The following is a 26,454-nucleotide window of genomic DNA, read 5'->3' on the forward strand; positions in this document are numbered from 1 at the left end:
GCGACTTTTCTCGAACAAATGCCAGACAGAATAACATATCGAGATCACTAGAATTTCTCGTAGGTATGCGTTAGCTATCTACGTGTCAGACAGAAACGTATAAAATACGATGAAGCTGACACACTTGATACATAGGAAAGTATAACTACTCGATTCAGTCGAGTCGACTGATGAAAAAAAAACAAATGAATAGTGTGCAAGCTGACTAGCAGGGGCGGCATGGGTGGCAATGTGGGCAGCCCCACAATTATTTCGGAGGGGGGGGGGGGCGGCACCCCGTAAAAATATGTATTCGCCACTGGTCTACAGTCACACAAAAATAATGTATACCTTAACATATCAAAATCATAACATTACAAACTAATTGTGAAGTTATAGCACTGTTTGTCGATTTTTTGTATTTAGGACAGTTGTAGGCAATGGCTGGATGGACAGTGAAAGAAATAAACAAAAGAGTAAAAATGGGATAAAATTCTTTTGGCAGACTAAATAGGGGCTTCATCTATATAAGTTTCTGAAGTGCCTGAAAATGTTGTAAGAGAAATGAATGAAAATGATCAAAAGGAAGGCTGCTATGAGGAGAGTAGCAACATTACAGGAACAGAGAGAGAGGGGAAAAAGAAGGGAAAAAAGTGACGAAGATCAACTGGAGTTTTTAACCAATACTTATGCTGTAATGTAACAGAAAAATGCTATAAAGATGAGTCCCCCCCCCCCCCCCTCTCTCTCTCTCTGTTACTGTGTGCATTTCAGATACTACGCTGTACAAGTATGTTGATGCTGGCTTACCTCTTCCTATATCATTACGAACATGTGTTACGATTCCTGATAGATCCTCTGGCACAATATGCGCTAAAAGGGGTTCTACTTGAACCGATTCTCTGTCAAATGTGCCTTCTTGGCTGACTGATGAGAGCAATGATAATTGTGAACCTGTGTCTGAAAAATAAAGTAATTAAAACAAACGCGTTCAAATACTACCTCACTGAAATTATTGTAAATATGGTATTAAATCTGACCTGTAAGTGACTCTGCATCTTCTAAGGATTCTATTACTGCATCTTCTGGCAGTTCTTGTGTGGAAACCAATGTATAACATTCCATGGGTGGGAGTTCGATTTTACAGTGGTTCTCAATTTTTTCCATAAATGTTGTGTCAACAATAAACCTGAGTCAGACAGATAGTTATGTTAATCAAATATCAAACCAAAGTATTGGTAATACAACACATCACTTTTAAACCTAGCAGAACAAACAGAATGAATAAAGTGTGAACAAGTAAGGTTGACATGGACCCATAGTGTACAGGTAAAGTAACACAAAATGAACTTGAAAGTTCTGAAGAGAATACCTGCCAAACAAGTGATTTCCCCAAAACTGCAACAATGCTGAAATTCAACTTTACAAGGAAGGTGATACACAAGATCACAAAACAATAGTACCATGTGGCAATACAGACAGCTGGAGCAAATGCCCGACACATTCCGTGCGCTGAATTATAAGCCACAACTCATTACTGGTTGAAAATTCATTTACTATGTTTCTTCTCACGAATGCAGTTCTGTAATCTACTGAAGGTATTAGAGTGCATAAATCAAGAGCATCCTTTTACGGAAATTATAATTTTATGGAATCACACAAAATTCTGCAAATCACCTATGCCAATAAGAAATAGTAGGAATATGGCAATGGGTTTCTTTCTTTTTTTTTTTTTACAGGTACATCAGATTTATCTTATCAGTGTGCGAATGAATAGGAAAAAATACTATGGAAGTAGGATGCTTTCATTTTTATTACAGAACCATCTCAATATTCTCAACTAGATGAAGTCAGTCCTCCCATCTTCCAGAACAGAAATCTATGTCACGCGTAACTGCTGGTCCAACAACAGCGCTCAAAAATTCCTCTTCAACTGAAGACATACAATATATTTCACATACAATTCTTTTTTTTCATCAATAACTTGAATTTAACATCTACTTTTCAGTCTTACTGAACTCCACCTAGCCCATTACTAACAGAGTTAAAGAATTGGGAATTACTTTCCTGATGAAGTGTAAGCTATCAGCCTAGTTCATTTACAAGTAGACATTTATCATTCATGCTCCACCCTAAGGCTTTACACCACTTTCTTTCAGACTCAATAATTCATTCTTTGACTTGACCAAAGAGAAACATGTCACAAATCTGCGTGTCTGGATCACAAAATGATTTTTCAAAACACACCTGTGTGTGTGTGTGTGTGTGTGTGTGTGTGTGTGTGTGTGTGTGTGTGTATTTTTGGCAAAGGCCTTGTTGGCTGAAAGCTAACTTTCCGACATTCTTTTCGTTGTGCCTTTCTGCAACTCACCATTTCTGCTGTATGGTGAGTAGCAACTATCCTTTTCATTATACTGTTACATTCCATCCTGGATTTTCCATTGTTTGAACATGAATAATAAGTGTTTTAAAAAATGTGTTCACTGTTACCAGTAAGTATGGCAGTCTCTGTTTGAGGTATATTAAGTTTTATTGGTTATGGTTAAAACATCTGTTGCTTCCTTACATTTTATTTCTCTCCATTTAATAGATCTTGAAACGGATCAATCACCTTGTATATATGGATTCCTTTGATTGTTTTTATTTTTGGTTCAACTCTTCACTCAGATGTTTGCATCTTCCTTTGGTGTTACTCAGATGTTTCCAAGTGGTGGAAAGATCAGCCATAGACACTAGTTCAACATGGTGAAGTGGGGCTACTCTGAAGGTGACCAGTGTGAATGCAGAAAAGCACAAATTCAAACATTTGGTCATGTGCCTGAGATGACAAGCATGAACGGAGAGAAGCACAGACTTCGAACATTTTCTCGCGCGCCTAGGGACAGAATTTCCTTGCACAGTTGAAACTCTATTTTTATGCAATGACAAAGCTATTAAAGCTGCAGAGTTGTGGAAGAAGACAGTTTAGAAAGTAAAGTAATCCAGGTAATACTCCACTGTACAAAGCCTACAGTTTAACATGAAATCCGAACCATGGTGCAATTCAATTGTTTTCATACTAACATACACTGCGAGAGGTGGGAGAAGTGATAAGTGACAAGAGATAAAAAACTTCTATGACTGAGACTGACCAGGGATAGAACCTCAGACCTTTGGATGTATAATGTGGAACTTAAACACTGAGCCACGAAATACAATAAATGGCTTAGTACACAGCTGAACATCACAAGAGTAAGCAGTTCCTCTGTATTATTTCGTCACTTTATCCACACACAGCAACTGACAAACTTATTAACATAAAAAATGTCTGCATCTAAAAAAATGGCGTTGAAGTGAATTCTTTGATGATAATGGGTATGGTTACAACACATTCCTTAACATGTTGACTTGCCTATTATTATAATTTTATATTTCTTAAAGTAACAGTCAAATCAAAATCAAATTTATCAATTATATCACCATTATACACTGATCAGTGAGAACATTATGACCACTCACCATTATGACCAGCATCACCTGGTGGGGAATGTCTGCTGGTCACACACACACACACACACACACACACACACACACACACACACACACACACACACACACAGTGCATTTAGTACCAGTGACCAAACTGCTGTGTGTAGAATGAGGAAGATGTGCAATCTATCTGAGTTTGACCAAGGGCAAATTACGATAATCTGGATGCTTGGCTTGAGCATTTTGGAAAGTGCACAACTTCTTGGATGTTCGAGGAGTGCTATGGTGATCGTCTTGGGAAGACTCGCAAAACAGGCCAGGCAGTGAACTGTGGTGCAACTAACAACAGATTTTAATGCTGGGCAGAGTACAGGTGTGTCTGAACATACAGTGCACCGAATACTCCTAAAGATGGGCCTCTGCAGCCAATGATCTATGCATGTCCCAACGTTAACACCACAACATCGGCTACTATGACTGAAATGGGCACGTGACCATCGGCACAGGATGTTGGCAGTGGCAGAGTGTTGGGCGATCTGATGAATCCTGATACCTTCTTCATCATGCCAATGGGAGGGTGTGAATCTGTTGTCTTCCAGGGGAACAAGTCTTTGATGTCTGTACTGCAGGACGGAGACATGCTGGTGGCAGCTCCTTTATGTTCTGGAGAACATTTACATGGGCATCCATGTGGAGCTCTTGCAAGGCATCATGACAGCCAAGGGGTATTGTACATGGGTTGCAGACCACATACTCCCTTCGTGAGAATCATATTTCCTGACAGTAGTTGCATTTTTCAACACGATAATGTGCCAAGCCACAAGGCCACGAGTGTCATGGAGTGATTTGAGGAACACAGTGGAGAAGTTCAATTGATGTGCTGGACCCCCTACTCACCATATCTGAACCTGATTGAACAAATCTGGGATGTGACTGAATGTGGCGTCAGTCAGTCCCCTCCCTGGGAATTAGGTGACTTGAACGTGCAGATGTGGTGCCAACTCCCTCCAGCGACCTACCCGGGCCTCATTGCTTCCATGGTAGGACACATTGCTGCTATTATCTATGCCACTGATGGGCATACCAGCTATACAGTAGGTGGTCATAATGTTCTGGCTGATCATTGTATATGAGGTCTGTTCAAAAAAAATTCCAGAACTTTGTCCACAAATTTTTTCTACACTTATCTTTTACTTATTGTGCATGGTCTCTTTCAAAATACTGTCCTCCACAACTGATACACCAGTCCCAATGCTGTTTCCACTTCGGGAAGCAGTCTTGGTATGCCTCTTACTGGATCGCACCCAGCGCCGTCTCTGAATTTTCTTTTATCTGGTCTAGTGTTGCAAATCTCAGTCCTTTCAACGTGGTTTTCAACTTTGAAAAAAAAAAAAAAAAAAAAAAAAAAAAAAACGTGCGCAGTGGCTGGGTCTGTAGAGTATGAAGGATGAGCCAGAACAGTTATTTCATTTTTTGTGCAATAGTCATACACCAACAGGGTGAATGTGCCGGTGCTTTCTTGTGATGCAAGAGCCATGAATTGTCTCACCACATTTCAGGTTGTTTCCTTCTCATATTTTCTCTCAGGCGTCTCAACATGTCCCGTTAGTATCAACATCTAACAGTTTGTCCCTTTGGCAAGGAATCATGATGAACTAATCCTTCAAAGTCATAGAAAACTATCAGCAAGGCTTTGACATTTGACCTGACCTGAAAAGCTTTTTGTGGTCTTAGAGAACCTTTCCCAACCCACTGTGAAGATTGAATCTTTGTCTCAACAACACAACAGTTCACCCTTATGTCATCAACATCTGTGATTCTCTTAAGGAACATCTTGTTCTCATTTGTGTGGTCCACGAGCTCTTCACAGATTGCAAGGTGGAGGTCTTTCTGGTCTTGACTCATGAGCCATGGGACGAACTTGCTGGCAACATGATGGATTCTAAGATGCTGTGTCAGAATTGCAAGACATGACCCAACTGAAATGTTACACTCTTCTGCAGTCTCTTGGACAGTCAATCTTTGTGGCAAGCACAATTTTGTTGATGTTCCTGACGTCGAAGGGCATCCTGAATGATTGTCATCTTTAACATCGTCCGGCTATTTTTAAACCGTGTGAACCATTCATAACACCAAGTACGGCTTAAGCACTCATCACCCTAGGCTTCCTGAATACTTTGGTGTGTCTCTGTAAAGGTTTTCTTGAGTTTCACACAAAAGTAAATGCTCGTGCGTTGCTCTTCTAACTCTGCCATCTCAAAATTCGCAAACTGTGTGACAAAACATTCTCCTCAAAACACTACTGAACAATAACTAAAGACATACAACAAACAATGAAACTTCTAGCAGTTTCACATTAAACACAGGTATGTGTAGGTATGCCAACTGCATTTCAGTCCAACGCACAATTGGTGCGACATTATGAATGTTCCAGAATTCTTTGAACAGACCTTGTATATGTACTGATAAGCCAAAATATTATGATAATTGCCCACTGAGATGTTGGATGCCACCTGGTAGTGTTGTAGGCACATTACATGATGATGAAAGTATGTAAGCGGAGTCGGCAGACGTAAGGAATCACCCTAGTGAAGATATGGGCTCCAAATAGGGAAATCCATTGAGATAAGGGCCTTTGACAAGGGCAGATTATTATTATGCAGAACCCGTGAACGAGTATCTTGAAAACAGCAAAGCTGGTTGAATGTTCATGTCCTGCTGTTGTGCTAACAACGGAAAGAGGTAGACAGATAGTAAACCTATCAGTAGGTGCTACATGGTTGGACATCCATGACTCACCACAGAATGTGGGGTTTGGAGACTTGTCTTCATTGTAAAGTAGGATAGAAGGTGATCTGTGGCATCTCTGCCAAAGAGCACAATGCTGGTGCTCACACAAATATTTCGGAGCACATTGTACAGTGTGGAATATGGAGCTCAGGAGCAACCCACCCAAACATCATCACATGTTGACCCAACAACATTGTCAATTACAACTGCAATGGGCACAGGACCATCAGGATTTGACCACTGATCAATGGAAATGTGTCGGCTCTTCAGGTGAATCAAATTTTTGTTACACTAGGTTGATGGTCGCCCCCACAAACACTGTCACTGAGGAGAACAGTGGCTCGAAATGTGTAGTGCGCCATGGATGCAGGCTGCTGGGAGCAATATTATGTTAAGAGACACATTCTCCTGTGCTTGCAGGCAACCTGTGGCAGCTGCGAACCATCAGCATCCCTTAATGCTTGATGTCCTCCCCCGATAGTGATGGCATCTTTCAACTGTACAATTGTCCATGTCTTGGATCCAGAACCATGCTACAGTGGTTTGAAGACCATTATAGTGAACTTACGTTGATGTCTTGGTGACCAAATTTGCATGATGTAAATCCTACGGAACCTTTCTGGGTTGCTATCGGACCCCGTCACTGTGTAGGAAATCAGCGGTGTGTTATTTATACAAATTACATGATCTGTTGGTAGATATCTAATGCCACATATCTCTGCAGACCTACCAATAAACTGCCGAATCCCTTGTATGCAGAATTAGTGATGTATTTCATTCCACAGACAGACACACAAGCAATGGTCATAATGTTTTGCCTCGTGTGTGTGTGTGTGTGTGTGTGTGTGTGTGTGTGTGTGTGTGTGTGTGTTTAGAATTCTAAGTCCAAATAATTTTCAGGAATACATGCTCAAAAGAAAATTATATGCTATCCAAGTTTTTACTTTTTGTACATAAGTTAATCCATACTTACTCTGCCGATTCATCACTGACATATTCACCAACATTGGAAATGAGATGACATGGCATGTTCTCAGTAGTTTCATGAAGTTTTTGTATTAAACAGTTCATATCAACTTTTGATATGTTTTCAGGCGTTTGAGCAAGCTGTGCCTCCTTCAAAATTTTTGAAACGCTTTCTATGTTGTCTTCAACCTGCTTGGTTACATTCTGAAGACTGAAGGACACACCTTGCTTTAACTCTTGAACTTGGGTCAACAAAGTTTCCTCCATCAATTGTAAGAGTCCATGAAGATACAGAAAATGGCGTGATATCTGTAGCTCCAGTTGCTGTGCATGGTGTACGGATGGCACTGAATAAATCTTCTCCAATTTCTGAAACAAATAATTACAAATTTACATTTATTTCTTTAGTTTCTTTACTTATCAGTTCATATTCAATGAATCAGTGTATCAATATTGAAATTCATGTACATCAAACCCATTTTCAGAATTTGGTGACAATGACCCAAAACAGAAATTTTCATCTTCCATGAATTTAATTGACTGCACATTCAATGACATCTGGAGGTTGTTTGAAACCTCTAGCCCAAAATTTAGCACTCCTAGACAGAAGGCAAGAACAAGCTTTCACAAGGAAAGTTCATTTGAGGGAACTGTAAAATTACACTGAGACAAAATGCTTGGCCAGGACTTACCTTTAAGTGGCAAAACATATAATAAATGTGCACCATTAAATAATGTCGTCAGTTAAAAATAAATAAAATAAATTTGAAATTGTGACAGGACTCAGGCAAGGAGATGGGTTGTCCCCTATCCTGTTCAACTTTGCCCTCGAGAAGATCATACGCGAGACCTTCCAAGTGAACGAAGGGATTGAAATCGAAGGAAAGAGACTGGCATACTTAGCCTATGCAGACGACATCTGTTTACTCTCTAGATCGGAAGAGGAGTTGGAGCAAATGACCAAAGCACTAAAGGAGGCTGCCAGCAAATTTGGGATAAACATAAACGAAGCTAAGACAGAGTACCTCGTTATGATGCGTGTTAATTGTCAGGCTGCTGATCATCTACAACCACTGCAGGTTGGGGACCATTCCTACAAGAGAGTGTAAGAATTCAAATACCTAGGGGCACTTTTCACAGAGAACTGGTCATGTGAAGCAGAGATCAATGCCAGAATACAAGCAGGAAACCGATCTTACCACAGCCTAGCACAACTGCTTCGGTCCAGATCTCTCTCCAGACAGTTCAAGATTCGACTGTACAAAACCCTGATCCAGCCTGTTGTTCTATATGGCTGTGAGACATGGAGTATCCGGAAACAGGACTTCCATAAGCTCCTTGTCTTTGAGAGAAAAGTGCTTCGGAAGATCTTCGGTCTGGTTCTGGATGCAGATACAGGGGAATGGAGGATCAGATACAACCAAGAGCTTGAGGAACTATACCAGCAACCCAACATAGCAGGAGCTGTCAAAGCCAAACGAATGCAGTGGGCTGGCCATGTGGCCCGGATGGAGGATCACAGATGGCCTCGGAAGCTCCTGGATTTCACACCTACAGGAAAGAGACCGCCAGGGAGACCCAAGAAGCGTTGGAGGGATGGACTCCATGAAGATTTAAAACAAATGTCAATAGATATGGACGAATGGCGGATAGCAGCAATGGACAGAATACAGTGGAGGAGGAAACTTGTAGATGCGTGTGGACCACTGGGCCTGATCACGTAGTAGTAGTAGTAGTAGTAGTAGTAGTAGTAGTAGTAGTAAAAATAAATATTAATATTTTCTCCAGCAGCAAAGTGCAATAAAACCATATTAAGCAATAAATTGTGTTTTAGGGGCGTAAGAAGGTGGAAAGGAAGGACTGGAAGTTAGAAATGTGAGGGAAGATATGTTGCCAGAGTGTGGTCATGCACTTCCTCCTACATAGGTCTGCAAAATGAAGGGCTAGCAGGAAATTTCCCGTGCTCCCTTCTGCACTACATCACAAAATGCAACTGCAGGATGTTTCACAAAGTTATACCGAACCTTCTGCAGTTCACATTATGAATCTGTGGTGAAGCAGCATGCTGACATGCCCGTAGTGTTGGTGCAAAAGGGATTGGTCTTGCTGTTGTCTGTTGTTGACAACATATTGTGAAGCCCTGTAACTGTGTGGTGAATTAATGAATGACCAGAAAGTTAATACACTTCTCTCACCACTAACTGCGTTACTGCCAGACTACATAAATCTCTACCACGCAGGAGATAAATTCTGCTGAAATTTTTATAGAGGCGCAAACCATGTTCAGAAAGGATAGATTAAATGAACTAGGTGGTGGTGTGTTTGTGTCTGTTGGTAGTAGTTTATCTTGTAGTGAATTTGAAATAGATAGTTCCTGCGAATTACTATGGGTAGAGGTTATACTCAACAGCCATACCAAAATAATAATTGGCTCCTTGTACCGACCCCCCGACTCAGATGATATAATTGCTGAACGGTTCAAAGAAAATTTGAATCTCATTACAAATAAGTACCCCACTCATACAGTTATAATTGTTGGAGACTTCAATTTACCCTCGATTTGTTGGCGAAAACACACATTCAAAGCCAGTAGTAGACAGAAAACATCTTCCAAAATTGTACTAAATGCTTTCTCTGAGAATTACTTTGAACAGTTACTTCATGAGCCCACAAAAATTGTAAATGGTTGCAAAAACACACTTGCCCTCTTAGCCACAAATAATCCTGATCTAAAAGAGAGTGTCATGACAGATACAGGGATTAGTGAACACAAGGTCATTGTAGCAAGGCTTAAAACAATATCAATCAAAAACACTAAAAATAAATGCAAAATATATCTATTTAAAACAGCAGATAAAAATTCTGCTTGATGTCTTCCTAAGAGTGAGTCTCCACTCCTTCCACGCTAATTATGTAAATGTAGACCAGATATGGCTCAAATTCAAAGATACTTTATCGACAGCAATAGATGGCTTTATACCGCATAAGTTAATAAGAGACAGAATTGTTCCACCATGGTACACAAAATACATCAGAACACTGTTGCAGAAGCAACAAAAAAAGCATGCCAAATTCAGAAGAATGCAAAATCCCCAAGACTGGCTAAGTTTCACAGAAGCTTGAAATTTAGTGTGGACGTCAATGCGAGATGCTTTTAATAGTGACGTCAATGCGAGATGATTTTAATAGTTTCCACTATGAAACATTGTCTCAAAATATGATAGAGAACCAAAAGAGTCTGGTCGTATGTATAGTACACCAGTGGCAAAAAAAAACAGCCAATACCGTCACTGCACGTAGCGATGGAATGTTACCGATGATGGTGCCACTAAACCAGAGTTACTAAACACAGTTTTCCGTAATTCCTTCACGAAAGACGCCGAAGTAAATATTCCAGAATTCAAAACCAGAACAGCTGTTAGGATGAGTGACATAAAAGTAGATATCTTAGATGTTGTGAAACAACTCAAATCACTTAAGAAAGGCAAGTCTTCCGGTCCAGATGGTATACCAATCAGGTTCCTTTCAGAGTATGCAGACACAATAGCGCCTTTCTTAGCAATCGTATACAACCGCTCACTTGACGAAAGGTCTGTTCCTAAAGAGTGGAAAGTAGCACTGGTCACACCAATATTCAAGAAAGGAAATAGGAGTAACCCATTGAATCAGAGGCCCGTATCACTGACCTCAATTTCCAGCAGGATTTTGGAGCATATACTGTACTCTAACATTATGACTCAGAAAATATCGTTCTTGTGCAACACAGCTAGCTCTTTATTGTGTCCCGGCGACCGTAATGGAAGGTACGCATTTTGCATAACAATGCTCCAGGATATGGCAGAGGACACTTTTTCCAAACGACTCATCTTTTCGGACGAATAGACGTTTCATCTGTCGGGTAATGTAATCTGCCATAATGTAAGAATCTGAGGATCACAAAATACTTGCATCGTCATCGAATATGAAAGACTCTCCCAAACTGAATGTGTTTTGTGCCTTTCTGTTCACAAAGTTCAAGGAGTTCTCTTTTTTGCAGAGAGAATGTCATACCTGGACATGCTGCAAAACTGGTTGTTTCCTCAACTTCACGAAGATTCCAATCATTTCATCTTCATACACGTCGGCGGCTCGCCTCTATTTCGCCTTGGGGCGCGACGTTATCTGAACAACAACATTCCACAACGTTGGAGGTGGACAACCAGATCTTTTTATTTTTTTGGCCTTCCAGGTCACCAGACCTCACACCTTGCCTTTCATTTCTGTGGGATACATAAAAGACAGTCACTTATAGCAGCTACTCTCCAAGGTCTAGGAATCCGAGTTGTTGAAGCTTTCGATTCCATAAACAGAGACCTGTTGATTCATGTACAGAATGAAATGGACAATCGTTTCAATGTTTCTCGCGCAATGCATGATGTACATGTTGAGTGTATGGTATAGTGTCTGAGTGAACATAAAACTTTGAAACTTACGCTATCCAGTGACATGCACAATGTGTTTCTATCTTTCACAGTGTGTCTGTAATAAACAATCACCCTTTACACATGCTGGCCTTCTTAGTAGTATGAAGAAAACACAGTCGACACAAAAATTGTAATGGATTTCAGACATAAGTCTGGATTGTCCCAGGCCATCTCAGTTAGCTGCTTGTAGCGCAGAACAGCCCGAAGCTTCTATGCTACAAAATAGGCACTAGCAGTTGCGGGGTATTCGGAGAACGCACAGCAGACGCAAACGGTGCCTAGTGGCGAAGAGACTGGAGTGGGGTGAAGTGACCCACTCTCGCCCGTGCAGCCGCCGCCTCTCAGTCAGTTGCAAGCGTCTCACCGCGCAACATGGACGCCACTCAGATCTACACAGCTCTCTTGCTGCTCCTGGCGCACATCATTTGCTCGCAAGGTAAGCTATGTGCAAACTGGAGAGGACTAACAAACGCAAACGCTTCTGACAGTCGACAATCGCCGAGCTTGTCAAGAGCAATTGCTCCCTTCCCCAAAAAGGTACTGCGTCATGTGATCCGACGGATAAATGCATGTTGCTGTGAAGTGTTTTCCCGCATGGGCGCGCACAAATAACGAGACTATAATCCACTTGCTTGCCATCGCTAAACACACAGTTTCAACAACAAAATTAACGACGAATAATGGACGTCCACACCAACCAAAAACTGCATAGTTGCGGTACTACCGTTTAAAAGAAAAGGTTGGCCTTCCGAATCTCTGTATCTTATTCGGAAAGGTTACTCATGATAGCTGTCAACGTCTAAACATGTACTCCGAAAGCCATCATACGGAGTATGGCGGAGGGTACCTTGTACTACTACTACTACTACTACTACTACTACCGCTGCTGCTGCTGCTGTTACTACTACTACTACTACAACTACGTGTAAGAGCCCTAATTTTTCTCGTGTTATTTTCGCGGTCCTTATGCAAAATGTATTTTCGCAGCAACAGAATACTTCTACAGTCAGCTGCGAAGCCGGCTCTCTAAATTTTCTCAATAGTATTTCACGAAAAGAACGTGGTCCACCTCCAGGGATTCGTATTTGAGTTCACAAAGCATCTCCGTAATGCTCGCGTGTTGATCGAAACCTGGCGTAGCAAATATAGCAGTCCGTCTGAATTGTTTCGATGACCTCCTTTAAACAGACCTGGCGGAACACCAAACACTCGAGCAGTACTCAATAATGTCAAGCTACATACATCTATTTGTAATAAGGCTGGTTTCTGAAACACTGTACACAATTTGATACCTGAACAATCATTACTGGTCTAGTTATTTATTTTACTGATATTTGAATTATTTTACGTTTTACATTCTTCTTTTTATTTTATCGTTTCACATACGTGTATGCTCTTAACTGAAAATAATAAGGAACTCATTGTTATGATACAACAACATTAGAATAATGATAATTTGTAAACAAATGCTTAAAACACAACGGTTCTTACACCCATAAAATGTACGAAATTTCTTCGCATAATATACACGACGGAAACACAACATAAAACAAAATGCAGCAGCACTTCAAATTGTTAGGGGTGATTATCTAAATATTCTGATTTCTATCAGGCATATTTCAGTAAGTTGGTAAGCCATGGCGAAAATTATTGATTACGTACAAGTGACTACATGACATCAAAATCATTCAACAGAATTAGATCTGAAAATCTTCTCACAAGGTTCTCCAGACACCGACAACAGTTTCTTCAAACACCTACAACCGTATACTTACCACGTCAGTACCTGTGCCGTCGAGTCCTTTGGGAACATCAGTTGAGTAAGTTTCTTGTCCTCGGGTATGAAGGTCAAAACAGTTTTTCCACACTGACCATCTGCCTTTTCACAGTTTTAAAAGAAACGAATGGTGATTTTGCACCGAAAACTCGAGAATCTCTTTTCAAAGCTCAAAATGTCCTTAAGACAGCATCGAAACAAACGTCTGACCGGATCAAATGATCTGTGAAACATATCTTCTTTCACAGTGATTGTGAAACATTTGTATTATTGGTAGTTTCTTAGTGCTGTCAATGTGAAAGAACTGTATAGAGCATTGTACCTAAGTACAAGGAACTTTCTCATCTGGTGATCCCAAAGGTCTCGAAGCCACAGGAACAGTCGTGAGATGTATATGGCTTTTGATGTTGGAACAATTGTGTGCGAAGATTTTCAGATCTAGGTCTGTTGAATGATTTGGATGTCAGTCTCCACTTGTGAAACAATATAATTAAGCTGCAGTCACATGTACGTAATCAATTCCTTTCGCCACGGCTTACCAATATACTGAATCATGCCTGATACAGACCAGTATACTTTTATTTTTACAATGTGTTCTCTCTGTCGTGTACATTATGTGAAAAAATTTCGTACATTTTATGTGCATAATGTAAGAAAACGTTATATTTTGAGCGTTTATTTACATATTATCATTATTGTAATGATTTTTTAGCATAGTAATGAATTACTTATTATTTTTAATTAACAAGGTACGTATTTGTGAAACGATAAAATAAAAAATGGAATTAAAACGTAAGATAACAATTTAAAATATGAAACTAGTGTCACTAAAATAAAGAACTAGACCAATAAAAGATGTTCGGATAGTTTAATTAGGTATGTTGAAAATTCTCTAACATCACATTGGGTACAGTATTTCAGACACTAGCTTTGTTACACATAGATGTACGTAGCTTGAAACCTCCTTTGACTTTTTGTTGTAACAGAAGTTTTCATTTTTCAAAATTAATTAACAGTGGTGAGATATTTTGCAGAATTTCAAATCATTACAAAATCAGATTATACAATTGTCAAGAACGCTGATTACATGTCAACTTTTATAGGAGAAACAGAATTTTGTGTATTATCGTTTCGAAGATATTTCCTCCAGGCTAAATTACATTTCGAGGTGCGTTTTACCAAATAAAAGTAAAATTGGAACCATACAAAAAGATGCATACTGCATTATTTCTACTCCTCTACACACCCGCGAAGTTTCTTATGATCACTTATTGACACTTGAGAATGTTCCCTTGTAAATCATCCTGTATCCTCCTAAAGTCACTCAACGACGACATTTTCTAGTACACTACATCGTCATAAGCAAGAAGACGCAGCTTGCTGCTGACCCTGCCTGTCATATTTATGTATATAGAGAGAACAAAAGCGGTCCTATCAAGCTTCCCTGGGGCACTTCTGACGATACCCTCGTCTCTGCCAAACTATCGTATCGCAGCCCAGGGCAACGCACTGGGTCCTATTACTCAACAAGTCTTCGAGCCACACACATCTGGATACATATTTCGTAAGTCTGTAGTGGGGCACTGTGTCAAATGATTTCCGGCAATCTAGAAAAATATGGACTCTACCTGTTGCCCTTCATGCATACTTCGCAGAATACTGTGTGAGAAAAAGGGCAAGCTGAGCTTCGCATGAGCGATGCTTTTTAAATCTGGGCTGATTTATGGATATAAGCTTTTCTGCCTCAAGGAAATTTATAATTTTCGGAGGTAACTGCATACAAAGTTTCCCTTGACTCAGGAACTACACTCCAACAATGCTTTCCATTCTGCAGAACTGAAAACATAATAATTTCAATTGTTTCACAGTTCACAAGGTTTCTAGAAACACAATGGTCTACCATCAGATAAGTGCCCCCACGTCGTAAGGTCTAGCTGAAATTACAACGCATGGGATACACATTTTAAACAGAGTCAAAGGGAAAGGGTGACATGTCAGGGACGTTTTCTTTGCCGCGACAGTCAAGCCCGTACTCGCGGATTGAAGATATCTATGCTATCCGGAAATCCGATGGTGCACTAGGGAATGTAATGGCCCTAATGGGCTGGTAGCTACGCCATAATATCATATTAAACGATGCGATTTTTTAACTAAAGACCGTAATACAGGACTGTAATCTTGTAATTTCTCCTGTAAGGTTTCTTTAAGCGTAAGATTTAGACGTCCAGTCCTATAATGTGAGCATGAACACAGGTAATTGTGTGGGATGTCAATGGATGCCGATGTAACTACTCTTAGATGATCTTCAAAAGCTTTGAGCGTTACACTAAATGAACGACGAGTGCGATGCTAGGTGACAATTTGGTTGTCATCAGTGATCTTGAAAGACACTACTGACTAAAATATATTAACAACAGCGAACACTGGATAGAAATAAATCGCAATTTCATAAAAACGACAGAGGTTTGTGAAGTATTACGGGAAGAGCACTAAGTGATACGGTTTTAAGGTTCATTTATGAATGTTACAAAAGCTTTAAGTAACCCAGCCAGTTGAAGTAAGCTACAAAATAAGGAAGAAAAAAAAAATTCTGAGAATTTCGGTAGACCTGTCGAATGAAAGTAACAAGACGAGACGAAAGCTAGGTTCATAGCTGGCACATTCAAGACCAACGTATATTACAGATTGTAAGACGCACTTTCTTCTTCGAAAAATTGCCTCCAAAATTCAGATGCGTCTTATATTCGAAATAGTAGCTCGTTTCGCAATGAAACAAAAGGTATTCATATGATGCGGGCTAGTAATAGAAAGTAATAGCATATACAGGAGAGCATGGAAACAGAGCAGCTAAGCGTCATTTTGACCCCCCACCAAAAGAAAAAAAACCGCCTCTGGCTGGTTAGAAAAAAAAAAAAAAAAAACGAGGAAGACTAAATGTGCAAATAGAGGACTAAATGCAGAATGAAGAAAACTAGACGGTGACGCGTTGAAATGGATTCAAGGACGAAACTGGTATGAAATTACGGATTAATAAAGTGTGGGAGAGAAGGAAAGGTACTTCACCGAAGAAGAGTTCTCTTTTGGGGCTAGATCAGTTTACTAGTCGTTTGAAACATTCTGTGAAAGAGAAACTGAGAAAAGGAAATACAGAGCTTCCTGTTATTCCGGCAGGATATATTTCATAGCTGCAACATATTGATATCTCGATAAATAAACCATTTAAAGTGTATATGAGAGAGGGATGGAACAAATGACTGTTGGATGAAACCCAACATGAATTCATGCCGAAGGGAGCTTTAAAACGACCTACAATCAAAACAAGTGTGTCAGTGAAAAAAACTGTCGTGTCTAGAGAGAGAGAAAACATTATTATCAAGTCTTTCAAGAAGGGAAGAATAAGTAACGCTCTCGATGACAGTGGGGATCATCTTGTACATAAAGAGGACAACGATGACGACGACGAAGAAGAAGAAGATGCAGATGACGATTTTCAGGTATTTTAAAGGTCAGCTTCGTTTAATAAACTGAGAATCTTTTTAGTTTGGCTTTGCAATCTAATGATAAAAACGGTAATAATGTTATTTTTTTTAAGAAAAGGCTTAAAATTAAGGCGCGTCTTATAGTCCGCAGCGTCTTACATTCCGTAAAATAATGTGCTTCAGTCCGATTGTTCCCCTGCCTGGCTAAATATCTACCTCATCGAAAACTTCTGTCAAGTCGTGTGGGACAATGAATCATTCACTATACTGTGCTGCTGCAATTCAATTCAGCTCAGACTTAATCGCTCCAGAATATACAGTGTGCAGACTGCGGAGAAAGGAAAAGAAGGCACCTGCCCCTTTTATCGGGCAACGAGAGCGTGGGGAGAAAACACGAAGTATGCGAATTGGCGTCGTGGATCGTGAAATGCCGGGGACGACCCGTACGGAGCGAAGCGTTGGCCCCGCTGTTGCTCACCCAGCACATTCTGTAACTCCTACAACGAAATTTTTTTCACTGCTTGTAAAGTGCTAAATGAAAAGATTTTGAAATGAACAAGGAAACGCTCATGTTGGACGCAGTGGACTATATGGGGCAACATCCAGGACATCTCCAACTACATCTACATGGATACAATGCAAATTATATTTAAGTGCCTGGCAGGGGGTTTATCGAACCACCTCACAATTCTCTATTATTCCAATCTCGTATAGTGCGCGGAAAAAACGAACACCTATATCTTTCCGTGCGAGCTCTGATTTCCCTTATCTTATTATGGTGATCGTTTCTCTCTAAGTAGGTCGGCATCAACAAAATATTTTCGCATTTGGAGCAGAGAGTTGGTGACTGAAATTTCGTGAGAAGATTCCCCGGCATCGAAAAACACCTTTGTTTTAATGATGTCCACCCCAAATCCATTATCATTTCATTGACACTCTCCCCCATATTTCGCGACAATACAAAACGTGCTGCTCTTCTTTAAACTTTTTCGACGTACTCTTTGTCAGTCCTCTCTGGTAAGGATCCCACACCGCGTGTCAGTATTTTAAAAAGGGACGGACAACCGTAGTGTCGGCAGTCTATTTAGTAGAACTGTTACATTTTCTACTGCCAATGGTTAGCCTTCCCCACAACATTTTCTATGTGTACTTTCCTATTTAACTTGTTGGTAATTGTAATTCCTAGGTATTTAACTGAATTTACGGCCTTTACATTTGACTGATTTATCGTGTAACCGAAGTTTAACGAATTCCTTTTAGCACTCATGTGGACGACCTCAAACTTTTCGCTATTTAGGGTCAACTGTCAATTTTCGTACCATACAGATATCTTTTCTAAATCGTTTTGCAATTTGTTTTGGTCATCTGTTGCCTTAACGAGTCGATAAACGATAAACTACAGCGTTATTTGCAAACAACGTAAGAACGCTGCTCAGATTGTCTCCCAAATCGTTTATGTAGTTAAGGAACAGAAGAGGGCCTATAACACTTCCTTGGGGAACGCCAAAAATAACTTCTGTTTCACTCGATGGCTTTCCGTTAATTATTACGAACTGTGATCTCTCTGACAGAAAATCAGGAAGAGTGTCACATAACTGAGGCAATATTCCATATTCACACAATTACACTACATCCGCTTGTGTGGTACAGTGTCAGAGGCCTTCCAGAAATCCAAAAATACGGATAAATTTGAAATCGCTTGTCAATAGCACTCAACACTTCGTGCGAGTAGAGGTAGTTATGTTTCGTAAGAACGATGTTTTCTAAATCCGTATTGACTGTGTGTCAATAGACCGTTTTCTTCGAGGTAATTCATAAAGTTCGAAAGCAATATATGTTCCAAAATTCTGATGCATATCGACGTTAACGATATGGGCCTGTAATTTAGTGGATTACTCCTATTACCTTCCTTGAATAATGGTGTGAAATGTATAACTTCCCAGTCTTTTGGGTACGGATTTTTCGTCGAGCGAACGGTTGTATATGATTGTTAATACAGAGCTATTGTCTCAACATACTCTGAAAGGAACCTAAGTGGTATACAGTCTAGCCTGGAAGGCTTGCTTTTGTTAAGTGATCTACGTTGCTTCGCTATTCCATGGATATCTACTTCACGGTACTCATGTTGGCAGCTGTTCTTGATTCGAATTCTGGAATATTTGCTTCGTCTTGTTTAGTGAAGGAATTTCGGAAGGCTGTGTTTAGTAACTGCTTTGGCAGCACTGTCTTCTATAGTATTTCCATTGCTATCGCGCAGAGAAGGCACTGATTGTGCATTTCCGTTAGCATATTTTACATACGACTAGAATCTCTTTGTATTTTCTGCTAGGTTTCAAGACAAAGTTTCGTTGTGGAAACTATTATAAGCATCTCGCATTTAAGTCCGCGTTAAATTTCAAGCTTCTGTAAAAGATCCCCAATTTTGGGAGATTTTGCGGTCATTTATATTTGGCATGTTTTATTTCCTGCAACAGTGTTCTCATTCGTTTTGTGTACCAAACAGGATCAGCTCCGTCGTTTATTAATTCATCTGGCATAAAGCTGTGAACTGCTGCCGGTACTATTTCTTTGAATTCAAACCACATTTAGTCTAAACCTACACTGTTAATTTTGAAGGAGTGGAGATTGTCTCTCAGGATGGCGTCAAGTGAATTTTTATCTGCTCTTTTGAACAGGTATATTTTTCGTTTATTTTTGGAAGGTTTGGGGATTACAATATTCAGTTTCGCTACGACAACCTTTTGTTCACTAATCTCCATATCCGTTTTGATGCTCATTATTAGGTCAAGATTATTTGTTGCTAAAAGGTCAAGTGTGTTTTCACAACCGTTTACTAATCGCGTGAGTCCATGAACTAATTGCTCGAAATAATTTTCAGATAACACGTTTAGGACAACGATATACAATTCCGACGTGGTACTTAGTGTACAACGGATCACACGAAGTTGTCAATGATGTGGTTTCGTACATGAAAGAAGTAAAATCACGTCGGATATCAGGAGGAGGAGGAGGAGGTCATAATGAAAAGGTTTGAGATCGCTTGAAGAATGATTTCTGGGTGCTCTTACGAGAGCTGTTGATAAACGCGTGGGGAACGATGCCTCAACAACAATACCAAGTCGGTCTTTTACACTATGAACACCTAGTTGCTTTCTTTAGCCTGCGTAAGATTAACTGATAAACGGTATTTTAATTTCACGATTTTCGCTTGTGTATAAAACATCTCGAATGCTGAGCCCACTAAGGAGGGAGGGGGGGGGGGGAGTGGAGAGAGAGAGAGAGAGAGAGAGAGAGTTGTGAAGTGGAGAAAGGCGTGTGCGAAGCAGCGGGAGAGGTATGGCACAGCGGCGCGCCTGTGGCTGTAAGTAGTAAACAAATATTGTTGAAAATGTCTGCTGCGGCGTAATTCCAATAGCCCTATCAGTTATTCGCGTTCACGGATTAACAGTACACCTCCCAATCCCGGTCATTTGCCCAATCGAAGTCCCATGCATAATTTTCGGTCCGTTATAGTCAAAAGCTAGTTTTTCACGAATCTCAATGTTTAGGATGTTATATCTCCTGAACTAAGTAGTTTTACAATGATGTTATTTTGCAGATACATCCCGTAATGTGTGTGTGTGTGTGTGTGTGTGTGTGTGTGTGTGTGTGTGTGTGTGTGAATGAATACTGGTTCCAGATGTGTTGCGAAATCAAATCGTCATCCCAGATGCTAAAGTTTTGCCGTATGAACAGTGAAAATGTAAAAAACGATTAAGTTCTTTTCTTTCATCATTTTGTGGGAGGTGCCAATGGGCAAAAGTTTCGCAAAGATTTGACATTATATTTAAAATTTACTGGGAGTCGCAAAGTGTTCTCATTCTCAAATACTGGAGAATATACTTCTGTAAGTTGCGCGCCGTGAGTTACGTTGCCTCAATGCCACAACAGACAAACACACACACACACACACACACACACACACACAGAGAGAGAGAGAGAGAGAGAGTTTCTAACTTTAATCTCCAATACCTGCCTTACTTTGTTCAACTTTTACATAAAATTATATCTTTTAAGGAGCAGATTATGACAGAACTTTAAATTCTATCAACAATTATGTGAACTAGTGAAAATCAAATCTTTGCCGTTAGATAGGCAATCTGCAACTGGTATAATGGACCATGAACCAGGTTAGCAGTTCGGTTGGTGCACAAGTTCGCAACTTTTAAACACAACAGATATACATAACAGAGACTTTAGTCATCAATAATACATCCTCCTTAACCTGCCAACGCTGTAGTAACTTTTCGATTCCGCGATTGTAGAAAACATGTGGTTTTGAGGCGAAGAACTCGTCGAGCCACGTTCTGACCGCAGTTTCATACGGAAAGGAAGTTCCTTGAAGGTTGTTCGGTGGCAAATGGCAAAGGTGAAAATGGGGGGGGGGGGGGGGGGGGGGCAAGATCAGGTGAATAGGGTCGGTGCAGAATGACTTCCAACCCATCTCCTGTACAGTGTTTTCTGTCAGTCTCGCAGAATGCGGGTGGGCATTATCGTGGAGTAGGACCACTTCATGCAGTCTTCGTGGTAGTCGCTCTTGATCAGCGTCTGGAAGACGTCTCAGTTGCTGACAATAAATGTATGGTTACATCTCGGGGAAGAAGTTCGTACTAGACCACACCTTCAGTGTTCCACTAGATGCATAACGTTATCTTTTGTGGGTGCGGGGCCGCAGGCTTTCATACGGGGCGGGGAGTTGCTGCTTTGTTTAGGCTCAACCATTCCTTTCTTTTCCTTGTTAGCATAAAGACACGATTTCTCGCCACCATGAACTATACAGGATAGGAATGGTTTGTATTGTCCACGAGGCAGTTGATGACGAACAAGTAGAGATGCACACATTGTCACACGCTGATTTTTGTGGTTTTGGCCTAGAACATGTGATATCCCTGCACCCGATTCTGAATCTTCCTGGCTGCATGCAAATGTCGCACGATGGTGGAATGATCACAGTTCATCCCATTTACCAATGTTCGAATACACTGACGCGAATCATTGTGCATTACCACGTTTAAACGATCTTCATCAAACCCCGAAGGTCTTCCTGAACGTGGAGAGTCACTAATGTCACAACGATATTTTTTTTTTTTTTGCTCTGTCCGGTGGAATTATGCTCACACAAGGCGCAATCCGGCTGCATCCGCTGCTGCCTCCACCCTACTGAACTCCAACAGAAGAATACGAGGTCTGTTCAAAAAATTCCGGAACATTCGTAATTTCGCGCCAGTGCTGAGTAACTGCCGAAAGTTTCATTGTTGTATGTCCGTTAGTTATTGTTCAATGCTGTTTTGAGGATAATGTTTTGTCACACAGTTTGCTAATTTCGAAGTGGCAGAGTTGGAAGAGCAACGCGCTTGCATTAACTTTTGCATGAAACTCAAGAAAACCTTTACAGAGACACACCAAAGGGTTCAGGAAGCCTAGAGTGATGAGTGCTTAAGCCGTACTCGGTGCTACGAATGGTTCACACGGTTTAAAAGTGGCCGGACAGAAGTTACGGATGACCGTCGTTCAAGGCGGTCTTCGACGTCTACCGACGACGCTCATGTCAGGAACGTCAAAGAAATTGCGCGTGACAATCGAAAACTGACTGTCCGAGAGACTGCAGAAGAATGTAACATTTCAGTTGGATCATGGCTTGAAATCCTGACATAGCATCTTGGAATGCATCGTGTTGCCGCCAAGATCGTCCCACAGCTCTTGAGTCAAGACCAAGGAGATCTTCGCCTCGCTATATGTGAAGAGCTTTTGAATCGCGAAATTGAGAACGAGATGTTACTTAAGAGAATCATAACTGGTGATGAGACGTAGGTCTACGGTTATGAAGCTGAGACGAAGGTTCAATCTTCAAAAAGATGCGGGAAAGGCTCTCCAAGAGCAAAAAAAAGCAAATGTCAAAGCCATGCTAATATTTTTTTTTAACTTTGAAGAATTAGTTCATCTTGAATTCGTGCTACAGGGACAAACTGTTAATCGATGGTGCTATAGGGACGTGTTGCGACGTCTGAGAGAAAATGTGGGAAGGAAACGGCCGGATTGTGGCTCTTGCATTACGATGACTTTCATTCCTGTTGGTGCTTGCTATTGCACAAAAAACGAAATCACTGCTCTGCTTCATCCTCCTTACTCTCCAGACCTGGCCCCTGCGAACTTTTTTTTATTTTCAAAGTTGAAAATGCCGTTGAAAGCAAGCGGCGCTTCGCGCGATCCAGAAAAAGGTGTACCAAGACTCGTTCTGGAGGTGGAAACGGCGTCGGGAGCCACAATCAATTGTGGATGAGAGTATTTCAAAGGACATAATGAGCAATAAGTAAAAGATAAGCGCATACAAATTTTGTGGATAAAGTGCCGGGATTTTTTGAACAGACCCAGTCTGTCGGAAATGTTCCGATATCTCCACTTGGTACTCCGTTTTTAGCGTCGACAGCTCCACTCATTATCTCCAATTGACAAAATGTAAACTCAAATAACAGGGATCTAAAAATAAAAAAAAGTTAGTCCATAAATAAACCCACAGCAACCGGAATACCAACACGCAAAACAACAATGCTACGAACTCGTGCACCAACCTAATATATAGAAATGAGCCTGCTTTCAGGTGTGCTGAACGAAATGCTACTATTATTAGAGACAGTGCAGGTAAAACTTTATCTGTAATGTCCTTTAAGGTACGATAAACAGGACAATTCAAAATGACTGTAGCGATTAAAAATGGCTACAATATTTAATGCATAGCGACACACGCAGAAGATGTAGAGGAAAGGGCAAAACTTAGTCACTGAGGAAGTTGATATAAACACTCAGGTTTGTGATCTCAGCAATAAGAAAGAGTGGATCCAACTGATGCTACGAACAATACCCTCCCAAAATATCACAGAACTACCTGCGGGCTGAGCTACACCCACCCCATACTGCACGATAAACGGGTCATTAGCCCGTCGCGCCTCGTTGGACTATCTGTGCATTCGACGCCTTGAATCATTTGAAAAAAGGTAAAATGGCGATTCGTCCTACTACACATGCCTCCAGCCAGCTCTACTGGCCATTTTCTGTGGGTGTATGAGCCACTGAAGAATTGCAACTTGATATGCCGCTATGAGAAATGGCCCTTTGCGAAGTACCCGATGCAAAATATTCAGTGCATGCAGTTCTCTTCAAAATATTTGCACGAAACTGATTGAGATGGACTTGCTTTCACTCACAGCATCGATTTCTATTATCTTTGTCAAGGCGCGACTCTAGTCTTTGTCAGTTTGGACCTTTTTACAACCATTGTGTAGGGCTTGTTGCATGGTCGCGATTAGAACACCAGTCCTTGTAGATATGTAGAAACTTCATAGAAACACCCAAACACGATAACTCCTTTCCGCCATTCTCACGTCGCCGCGCAGACCTATCTTCTTGCACAGATTGCATCCAACCGACTGGCTCACACACACCAATTCACTCTCTACCTTACGTCAGCAGTGAAGTGTCAAGTGACAGTCTGGTATCTGTTCTACCGTACCTACAGCGCTCAAGACAATCAGTGTTCTTTCAATGGAGTGGCTAACATTTTGTCCTGCGAGCTTACTCGTTTGTTTGGTGATTCATAAACACGATCCTCGAATATTTTTGAGTTTTATTCTGTAAGAAACTGTGCTTCGTTTCCTCCACCTGCAACTAATGTGAGCTGCGTTCACCTCCCCCTTTTTTTCTCAGATCGAAACCTATTACCGTATTTTACGGGGCTGTAATACACTACAGACTGTAAGACAAGTTTGCAAAGCCAGACTAAAATAAAATTATTTATTTATAAAACCAAACCAAACTTTGAAATCCCTGAAAATCTTCATCTGAATTTTCTTCTTCTTCGTTATTACACACTTGTTTGGTTGTAGATTGTTTTAAAGCACTCTTCGGTGTGAACTGATGATGCATTTCATCCATCGGCCATTTGTTCCATTCCTCACTCATATACAATTTAAATCGTTTATTTATCGAGACATCTATATGTTGCAACTGTGAAGTATGTCTTGCCGCAATAACAGCAAGCTCTGTATTTCCCTATCTCAGTTTCTCTTTCACAGAATTTTTCAAATGATTCCTAAGCTGATCTAGCACAAGAACAGAACTCTTCTTCAACAAAGCACTTTTCCTTCTCTCCCACAGTCTATTAATCCACAATTTTATACCAGCCTCGTCCCTCCAACCCTGGCCATGTACGTAAACACCACCAGCTGGCGATATCTGAGAAGGTTTTGGCGTTGTTTTGCACTTGAAAATAATCACTGAATTAAGTTTAGTACTGTCAGCAAAATATGAAACGACAACAGTGTAGCAGTGCAGTGCATTTTTCCATGTCAATTTGTTTTTATATTTACGGTTTTTGTATCTTTCAAGGCAACAGTTTTGTTACTTTCCACATCAAATGTCAGAGGAATTCCGTCCACATTCGTCATCTGCTTTAGTGTCATTGTGCTTTTCCTCCAATGTTGAATAATAAAGCGATGGAAAGATAATATTTTCTCTTCATGCTCTCGTGGCATTTTCCGAGATGTTTTAGTTTTGGTTCGCATGCTATGTCCACGATGCTTCATAAACCTGTAGCACCAACCAACTCCACCCTTAATGCAAGTTCCAGTGTATTGTGAATCATTTTTGCATCAATTCCAATGCCACTTTGATGTTGTCCTAGAATCCATTTCAATACATTTGGCCATTTGCGTTCAGTCCTCTACTTGCACATTTAGTATTCCTCATTTTTTTCAGTTCTTCTCTACTAGCCCACCAAACGCGAATAGTTTCTTTTTTCTGTTGGTGGAGGGCCGAAATGCCACTTAGCTGCTTTGTTTCCACGTTGTTCTGCATATGCTATTACTTTCAATTTCTAGCCCGCACCATATGACTACTTTTCATTTTTTTTCATTACGAAAGTAGCTACTAACAAAACTATATACTGTCACCGACAACATAAATCACTTTCAATTCAGGTTCACTGGCACCGTAGATTGGAATTACACACATAGGCTACAGAGTGTTCTGGGTTTGTGATGGTGCGGCGGGAGGGAGGCAATGTTAACAATTCATGTTCGTTGCAATGCTGCTGCCAGTCGAATCCAACTTTGCCAGATATAGGAAACCGCGGCATCCAATGTGTGGCCATTTTTAGACTGGCGGGAATTTTAAATTAGACACTGGGCATTTTTATATTGATTTCGAGTATAAGATACACATGAATTTTGCAGGCAATTTTTCGAAGATAAAGGTGTGTCTTATAGTACGAAAATACGGTATGGACTTCTTAACACAACACATTAAATTAGAAGGAACAGTACACGACGGTGAAAAACATTTATAGAAAAGTGTAATGTGGAAAATTTTTCACATTTAGCAATATACGAATAACAAATTGAAAAGTTACACGTTCCAGTCTTATTTCAAGTAATTATGGGAATTACCACAAAATAATAGAAGACGCTTGATACATATTGTGCCATAGCTTAAAACAGGG

General features: G+C 40.5%; 2 protein-coding genes across 5 annotated transcripts in view; one reads left to right on the plus strand and one right to left on the minus strand.

The window, feature by feature from the left end:
* Positions 1-26,454, minus strand: part of LOC126237147 (uncharacterized) — a 518,724-nt gene that overhangs the window by 181,178 nt on the left and 311,092 nt on the right. For 3 of the 4 annotated variants that reach the window (XM_049946991.1, XM_049946990.1, XM_049946993.1), the window contains exons 6-8: positions 7,211-7,572; positions 1,020-1,168; positions 790-939 (exon numbers count right to left, since the gene is read on the minus strand). In XM_049946991.1, coding sequence (XP_049802948.1) covers positions 790-939; positions 1,020-1,168; positions 7,211-7,572 — 661 coding nt within the window. The remainder of the gene's footprint in view (positions 1-789; positions 940-1,019; positions 1,169-7,210; positions 7,573-26,454) is intronic. The other variant, XM_049946992.1, reaches the window with a different exon arrangement.
* The window catches only part of LOC126237150 (uncharacterized), a 70,854-nt gene continuing 56,400 nt past the window's right edge, over positions 12,001-26,454 (plus strand). Inside the window, exon 1 of the mRNA XM_049946995.1 lies at positions 12,001-12,102. Within this exon, the coding sequence (XP_049802952.1) occupies positions 12,039-12,102 (64 nt within the window). The 5' untranslated portion in view covers positions 12,001-12,038. The remainder of the gene's footprint in view (positions 12,103-26,454) is intronic.

The sequence above is a fragment of the Schistocerca nitens genome, chromosome 2 (assembly GCF_023898315.1).
Source record: "Schistocerca nitens isolate TAMUIC-IGC-003100 chromosome 2, iqSchNite1.1, whole genome shotgun sequence".
NCBI classification, from domain to species: domain Eukaryota; kingdom Metazoa; phylum Arthropoda; class Insecta; order Orthoptera; family Acrididae; genus Schistocerca; species Schistocerca nitens.